Below are 8,386 nucleotides of genomic sequence, written 5' to 3' on the forward strand. Positions count from 1 at the left end.
TAAACCCGCAGGGCACCTTGTCCGAAGTGACGGGGAGAAGCGCCCCCGCGGTCCTTAGTTATCCCGCGGAAGGACCCTGTCCTCGCCTCCGGACTGCCTCGGTGGCAGTTCGGAGTGAACAATGACGAGGTTAAGGATCGCCCACTCTGGCTTGCCTTAATTAACCGTCCAGAGTGGAGATGCAAGAGCTATATGCTCAGGGATGAAAGTGTCTAATGGGTTAGCTGGGCCTGCGGGCCCGCAATGGTGATACTAGTGCCGCATCTCTCTACATCCCTAGCCGGTCAGCTGCTGTTGCCCACTTGTTGCCATTTCAGGTAACTTATTTGGGAGCCCATCGATCGAACTCGCAAGTAAGTCACCGTCTGCAACTATTTTTAAATTTTTCGAAGTTGAAAAGGCAGACGCGTTAGTTTCCCATACACCCAACCTTCCAATCCATCGAACACCCCCTTTCCATAGCCCAGTGTTTTCCGTTCCATTTTTTTTGCAATAGTCCTATATCGACCGAGGACTGCCCGTAAAGAACCTACTTACCAATAATTATACAAACTCAACAAAATATTAAATAAAATGTCTAACAAATTATTGAGTATGACGTATTGTGTGTGTATTGACACTTGACACTGTCAGAGCCTTCGTCGTGAAAACCAAAGTGAAACCTTAACAAATTCGTTCTGAACAATTTTTTACATTCGCATAGTAATACATATTAAAATGATATAAAGTTCAATACATAAATTATACAAGTACAAGGTAGTTACAAGCCGTACCGTTTACAAATTCGTAATTTATTTTTGATCTCTTGATATTTACACAAATGAGCTTTAGATGGTATTATTATCTAATTTAAATTGTTGGACTAAGCAGGTTAGTTATCAACAATGGAAGATGTCAAGGACGTGTACATTTCCCCGCTACCGGAATCTATATACGTAAAACCATTTAGATTAAATTACACTCAAAATGGCAAGGAAAAAAATTGGGACCTATTGGAGGTCCACGATAGCGTCGCTATCATAGTTTTTAACATAACTAGGAAGGTTATGATCTTCGTTAAGCAGTTCCGACCAGGTAATATTGCATTGCAAGGTATATATTAATAGAATTCAAGAAAAAGAATATAATGTTTCGAAAGTATTTTATTGAATTATTTCTATTTGAAATTTTAAGCTCGCTCCTGCTCTTCTCAATTTTAACTTTATATTAACAAATTCAAGTAGCCCATGTAGAGTTATATTAAATAAAATAAATTTTAATTTTTTAATCAAATCTTTCTTTCTTCTTTTATCTTATCTTAATGGTGTGCAATATTGTAAAGAACTATTGGTTCGCTCCGACTTCACTCATGGTACATATATGCCATATAGCACTCAGAGATCATGTACATATTTAATTGATTTTTTTTTTTAATTTGGTCCAGTAGTTCTTGAGATTAGTGTGTTTAAAGAAACAATCTTGTATGCTTTACATTATAACTCTAACCACTTTTACAGCAATATATTATAACAGCATCCATCCAGATGATCGACAATCGAAAGTAATAGATACAAAAAAGTACCCAGCATCATTAGGCATAGCACTAGAGATGTGTGCAGGAATCATAGACAAAAATAAATCGGTTGAACAGATAGCCAAGGAGGAAGTGCTTGAGGAATGTGGTTATGATGTGCCTTTAGATAAATTACAAAGAATTATCTCTTATAGGTGAGATTTTGCAGGAGCTTTATATTTGCTTTTGTTTGTGAAAGAATTCCGGTTAAAAAATTGTTCCATTTTGGTTGAAAAAAAGTAGACAAGGGATTAGGATCTCATATTGTATTTATAATTTAAAAGTGAATAAAATAAACCTGTAATTTCAACTTAGTTACCCATCTAAGTCTGGAATAATTTAAAATACTATGTCATACAAAATTATCAATATTGGTGCAAGTATAACAGCTGACAGGAAAAAATTACAAGAAAGTCAATAAAAGATCACAGTTACGCAATGCAATACAATTGCTGTGAGCACACATACAAAACACATTTACCATGTGACATATTATCATGTAGTTCTTTAAAAGATTATGTTATCTCAAATTTACATAAGTTCTAAACATACTTAAAACTCAGTTTTATTACAAGGTCATAAAATTTCAAAGATAGCATATAATTATTTCACTTTTAGATCTGGTGTAGGAGTTCAGGGTTCCTTACAAACATTCTTCTATTGTGAGGTTACTGATGACATGAAGACAGAGCAAGGTAATTTACTATCTGTATATTGTATATTGTAAATTTGTATTGTGGGAGCACAAATTGGGCCAGCTCGCACCGGGGAAGTACCGCACCCCCACAGAAGACGGGCATAAAATGAATGCATTTTTTATGTGTTTCCTGACTGGAAGAAAATAATTCATATTTTATTATGTCCTAACTAGAGCCTCAATTAATAAAGAGATCTTAAATGAACTGGTACCCCAGTGGAAAGAGCTTATATGCAAGTCCCAACTATATACAATAAATCAAATCATCTGTTGTTACATGAAGGTCTAACAAAAATCAAATCATTCTCACAACTTGCAATTTTTTTAACATTACAAGGATAGCACTAGTAGACATTGATACTACTTTTAAACTTTATTGCTTTCAACTTCCAACATTTTAGGTGGTGGAGTGGATGATGAGATAATTGAAGTGATCGAGAAGACTATACCAGAAATAGAAGAGATGGTGACATCTCCTGGGCCAATATCCAGCCCTCCGAGCTGTTTGTTTGCACTCATGTGGTTCTTGCATTATAAAGCTCCGAGTTTCACTAAGTAAATGCATTCATTGAGTGGATTTTATGAATTAGACACTTGGTTTTTGGTACGATTGAATTGAAGTATGTTGTACGAACTTGATTCATTAAATGATCAGATTATAGTATCTTTATAGAACCTTACCAAATGGGGAATTCATTTCCTTCATTTTTCTTAGTTTTGTGTTACTAGTACATTATTACAAACAAAAGCTCAATATTGCCAGGCAACTATTTAATGGTAAAGAGTATGCATGAATTGGTGAAAACTAATATAAATATTAAAGTACTTATTAGCAAGCAGCAAAAACACTCGTATAAATTTTAACTATTGGCAAATAATCTTTGAGACTAAAATATTGCACATTACACTATAGTACTCTCATAAAGCCTTTTTATATATTATTTTAGCTTTTGATTGATTGTTAATAATGATTCATACATTTACTCTTTGTTTATGAGACGGTATTTAAGACATAATAAGTTTTTAATTGGGTCAGTTTTATTAAACTTTTGATTAATGCAAATTAATAATAACTATGGGGGCGTCTACTATTTACGTGATGTGCTTGTTTTGAAATTTTTTGTCATGTAGTAAGATTAAGTATCATATTTTACTTACGTGACCTGCCCCTCCCCCCCACTCCCGAAAGTGGGATTAAGTGAAATTCAACTTACGTAATAATAGAAGCCCCCATAGTTATTATTAATTTGCATTAAAATAATGTTTTTTTTATGTAGTACAATTTTAGTTTATTGTTGACCATTATTTCATTTTCTTTAGCAAGAATCAAATCATAATTTTTATTTCATCACGAAATTAAATATTTTAAGATTTATGTATGTAATATAATTGTATGCTCATTTGATGATGATGATGACGTTTTAATTAATCTATTCCAGTTTATAGTTTAAATGTTAAGACATATATTATGCTCATATAATAAATTTAAATATTATCGTATTTTGGGCATCATAATATTTCTTTGTATAAATCATTTTTTAATCACTAAAGTTTTAATAAGGAAATTCTTTACCACACAGGAGTTTTGGACTATTTTGCTCAGAGTGCAAAATGAAGTAGTTGGAGAGCTTCTAATATTTTGATGAATTAAACATAAACTTTTTGTGTACTATTAAAATTATTTAAATGTGGTGTCGATTTTATGTTGTATAGTGAAGGAGAATGTTATTTTACATGAAGCATGAAACTGTGATGAAATTAAATAAAAGGGATTGTAATGGATATCATGTTGTATTATTTTTTTCACGCTGCATGTCTTCCTTCTGTATTACAAAAAGCATATTATACCTAAATAACACATAAAAAGTATATGAATGGTAGACAATATTGATTGTCAAGAGATAAAGTTTCCATGTAACAAATAAAACAACAAGAGTGAATTAAATATAATATTTATTAAGGAAACATTAAGTATTTAGTGTATTCGCGTAAGGTCTTCTACTATTTTGATTAGGTCATCCACCGTCGCATCCCGCATTATACCACCGTCGTCGATCTGCAATTAAAATAACATTTTAAAAGTCATTTCGATTCAATTTTTAACCCATGATTGCAAAAAGGACGGATGTTTCTCAATTCAATCTCATTTTTTTTAGAGTCGATCACCCTGGTTAATATATCTGAAATTAGGGGTTGCATTTTGAAAGCATTTGGGTAATGTTCACCCTTTGATATAAAAAATAAGTTTTGTACGTCGTTTTGATTTAAGTATACGAAATGGGCTATCTAACACTGAAAAAACTTTTCAAATTGGATCAGTAGTTCCTGAACAAAGCCGGGTGAGCTGGAGACCTGTTTCCTTTTCCTCACCCTTCCCATTCCACTTCTCCTTTTCAGGAGTCAACCCTTTCCTTATCCCTGACCCCTTAAAAGCGGGCAGCGCATTCGCAGAGGCACCACCTCTGCTCTGTTCACGGGCGGTGGTGATCGCTTACCATCAGGCGAACCACCAGCTCAGTTGCCTGCCCTCTATACATTTGACTTTTATCTCATTTGGTTTCGTCTGTCTGTCTGTCTGTCCGTCCGTCCCGCGCACCTGCAGGCCCTGCACGGCCTCGCGCTGCACGTCGCGCTGCAGGTCGAGGAAGCTCTCGATGAGGTCCCCGTCCACGAAGCCCTCGGCCGGCTCCGTCTTGATGTCCGTGTTGAAGGAGCGCCAGAAAGAGTGGGGGATGCGCCCCACCGACTTGATCGCGTGCGTCAGCCGCTCCTCCAGCTGGTGCAGGAACTCGTACAGCTCCGGCGATAGCTGCACCACCAGGCCTGCGGAACGAAAGCGTCACGTTTTTTTCAGTGCGGGTGGTACGTTGTTGTAATGGTGGCGATGCTGGTGGCGGGTATGGATGTAGGTTGTGGAGCTAGTGGCGCGTATGGATATTGGTGGTGGTTGATTGCAACAGATTTTGATGTTGGTGATGATAGCAGTGAAAGGTGTGGATGTTGGTGGTGGTGAAAGTGATAGGTAGTTAAGTTGGTTGGCCAGTTATGGTCAATATTATTGGTGGTGGTACCAGTGGCGAGTGTAGGTGGCGGTAGTAGTGGTGGTGGTGTCGGGGCAGACTCACAGATGGCGCCGGTGACGGTGGCGAGCAGGGCGGGGTTGGCGACGGGCGCGGCGGTGTCGGCGCTCTGCCCCACGAGCGAGCCGAGCCGCATCACGTTGACCATGTCGCCGATGTGGAACTGCCCCATGTAGCCCATCTGCTGCCGCTCCTCGTCCGTCGTCGCCGCGCTGAATTTACAATTTCGAATGATAAGTAAAACAACCAAAAGGTGGAGAACAGAAATAATATAGTATCTATCGCTGATAAATCATTGGTGTGGCCGTGAAAAAAATGAAAATTGAAAAAATGAATATTGGGTTTATATTCTCTCACCTGTCCTTCTGACAGACGAACAAATTGAAGCTATTTTCAGCGCCGAGGAATGTATCGTCGTCTAGTATCTCGACGGCCGTCATCCAGTTCGGACTGTAGTCCCGCGCTATTTCTTCGAAACTACCCTCCATCTAAAAAAAACGAAGGAAAAATTTTAATCATTTTTTGGAATAATTTGATCGCTTGTAACTTTTACATGAACTCATTATTCAGTTGTAGATAAGATCAATTAAATTATTTCATACACAGCTCTAAAGATAAAAAAACACTTCAGAGTCAATTATTAAAAACAAAGCACAGACATATTAACAAAAATAGAAACACAAAAAAAATGGTATTTATTTCACAATACACAACCACTATTTGTACAAATTTTTTTTTAGATTTCTTTCACACAAATCTCACCTGTTTATATTGCAGCAGTGACATGGAGCGCATGAGGTCACCGACCAGTATGAAGTCACCCTTCACCTTGAGGTAGAGGGCCACTATGTTGTTGAAATGGCTGCATTCTAAACGCAACTCCTTCTCTGACGTCCATTCGAATAATCTTACCTGTGAAATTATTATTTTCTTAGTAATTTGTTCACCACCAAAATCATATTTGTAGTTATTTTCTTATTTGTTTGATTTTTTAGCCTGATCTTTTATTTACTTAATAGTGCGTCTGTTTAAATATATACGTTAACGAAGACAGACGTTTTCCTATAATTTACTAAAATACTTATAAAATAATATTATTAATTTATAAGTAAATTTATGTTATGTAAGAAAGTTAAATTAAGTGATAGGTTGCCATAATTATAAACATTTTAAGCTCATATAATTTAAATTAAACATAGAAGTAGAGATACTTGTAGATACATTTTCATCACATTTCTCTACGGGTCATATATGATAATGCAAGTAATTAAAAAATAATTTTACTCACAATAAAAAAAATCTAGCTAAAATGTAACAATATAAAGTCTTACACTCACAGTACTATTTATTGAGGCGAGTAGTTTCCCATTAAATTCTACAAGTGTGTAACATCCGCCTTTGATTTCCTTTTCTGCTACCTGTGTCAGTTTGCCCTCTGACCAGTGGAATAATATTATTCTACCCTGCAAATGGGGAAAAAGTATTGATTGAAATTATAAAAATATGCACCATTTTCTGCTACATACTCGGGAATGAACTACCATAGGTTTTGTTTGTATTAATATAAGTAATCATTCAGTTTTCCCTTTTCCATTTTCTAGTAGGCAACACTGCCACTACCTACCAACCTCGGTTGTGGAAGGTTATGGGTGGTTCACTAAGCTCACCACCAGGCAATACCTTTGCTAGTGTGTATATCATAAGAAAGCACTCTTGGTCTTATTTTATACTTTTACAAAAAAAAACCTGATGAAAAATCTCCCAAGAACCATAGTTTCCTCTACTTTAAACGGTACTGTATTATTTCTTATCGTCCATGTTAAGCTGATAAGCAAAAACTGATATAATCCTAATAAAAAACTGAATATGTACTAATAATATCGCGGTCGCATTTAGCGCATCAGCGGCTTTCCCCAACTTCACATCAATATTGCAATGCGCAAAATAATGTAGCTCAGAATAATTTTTTTACTCTACACCTAAAACGTTGTACTTCTCTTTTTATCTCGATTAAAAACCATGGATACATCGTGGAATAAGTAATCATTGAAACCGTTTACATATTATTAAAAAAAAATTCCCCTTCCAAAAAAATCCTTTCAAGACCAAAAAAAAAATCGTAAAAAAATTACATCACTACAATTTTTTTGGTATTTTTTTTTATATAAAGCATTTGAATGCTATACACTAAACCAGAAACGAGACACGACTGATATGAGTACAGACATCTAGAGGGCAGAAGCGGACCTGCTTGGGCTCGGACTCCTCCGGGTTGAGTATGGCGGTGCCGAGCGCGTAGTAGTGCGCCGGGTCGTCGCCCAGCCGGCACGACACCAGCGACATCGCGAACTCGCTCGCCTGCAGCTGGTGCGCGTGCAGCACTACGGGTGGACATTATCATGTCATATTACTAGCTCCCCCGGATTCGCCCGTGGTCCATATATAGCCTTCCTCAATAAATGGGCTATCTAACACTGAAAGATCTTTTCAAATAGGACCAGTTGTTCCTGAGATTACTGCGTTCAAACAAACAAATTCTTCCGCTTTATAATAAGAGTATAGATTAGAAATAAAACTCGTTCGTAAAAAGGTTGCATAAACAACGTAGGAACTGCAAGGCGCAATCCTTACGAATCCGTCAATGATAATTGCGGATTCATGGAACTGATTATTAAAACATTATTGATATCCGACAACCACACTAATATTATAAATGTGAAAGTTTGTTTGTTTGGAGGTGTGTCCGTCAATCACTTGCTGAACGGATTTTGATGAAAAATTGGTATACAGGTAGGGTATTAGCTGAGTGACCCTAAAAGCTGTGATAATTTTTAATCAATCCAAAGGTTCTGTACCAGATTCAAATTTCAGGCATCGGAAATAATCAGCAAGCTTTGTATCTCCACTGCTTATGCTGGGCTGCGCGCGCGCAGACCTTGGATAATTAACAGCAGACCTTGGATTATTAACTAATGACTCACCTCAAACGTGTGATGGTGTATTATAATCAGCAGGCTACATATTTCCACTCCGGCGTCAGGGCATGAGAACGCGCGT

The 8,386-nt window shown here is 36.7% G+C and overlaps 2 protein-coding genes across 2 annotated transcripts in view; one reads left to right on the top strand and one right to left on the bottom strand.

Moving 5' to 3' along the window:
- The first annotated feature begins 609 nt into the window (after positions 1-609).
- Positions 610-4,031, top strand: LOC119828607 (uridine diphosphate glucose pyrophosphatase NUDT14-like). Its single transcript, XM_038350818.1, has 5 exons — positions 610-756; positions 871-1,074; positions 1,497-1,707; positions 2,171-2,247; positions 2,651-4,031. The coding sequence occupies exons 2-5, from the start codon at positions 885-887 to the stop codon at positions 2,806-2,808; spliced, it is 636 nt and encodes a 211-aa protein (XP_038206746.1). The 5' UTR covers positions 610-756; positions 871-884; the 3' UTR covers positions 2,809-4,031.
- Positions 4,032-4,184: 153 nt separating this feature from the next.
- LOC119828623 (DNA damage-binding protein 1) overlaps positions 4,185-8,386 on the bottom strand; it is a 13,801-nt gene continuing 9,599 nt past the window's right edge. Inside the window, 8 exon segments of the mRNA XM_038350845.1 lie at positions 4,185-4,305; positions 4,846-5,072; positions 5,375-5,541; positions 5,687-5,817; positions 6,092-6,241; positions 6,667-6,792; positions 7,577-7,710; positions 8,307-8,380. Of these exon segments, the coding sequence (XP_038206773.1) occupies positions 4,225-4,305; positions 4,846-5,072; positions 5,375-5,541; positions 5,687-5,817; positions 6,092-6,241; positions 6,667-6,792; positions 7,577-7,710; positions 8,307-8,380 (1,090 nt within the window). The 3' untranslated portion in view covers positions 4,185-4,224.

The sequence above is a fragment of the Zerene cesonia genome, chromosome 8 (assembly GCF_012273895.1).
Source record: "Zerene cesonia ecotype Mississippi chromosome 8, Zerene_cesonia_1.1, whole genome shotgun sequence".
Lineage (NCBI taxonomy): Eukaryota > Metazoa > Arthropoda > Insecta > Lepidoptera > Pieridae > Zerene > Zerene cesonia.

Coding starts and splice junctions, on each gene's coding strand:
- LOC119828607 (XM_038350818.1), top strand. CDS start 885: ATGGAAGATGTCAAGGACGTGTACATTTCCCCGCTACCGGAATCTATA. Junction 1,075..1,496: donor CGTTAAGCAGTTCCGACCAG/GTAATATTGCAT, acceptor CCACTTTTACAG/CAATATATTATAACAGCATC. Junction 1,708..2,170: donor CAAAGAATTATCTCTTATAG/GTGAGATTTTGC, acceptor TTTCACTTTTAG/ATCTGGTGTAGGAGTTCAGG.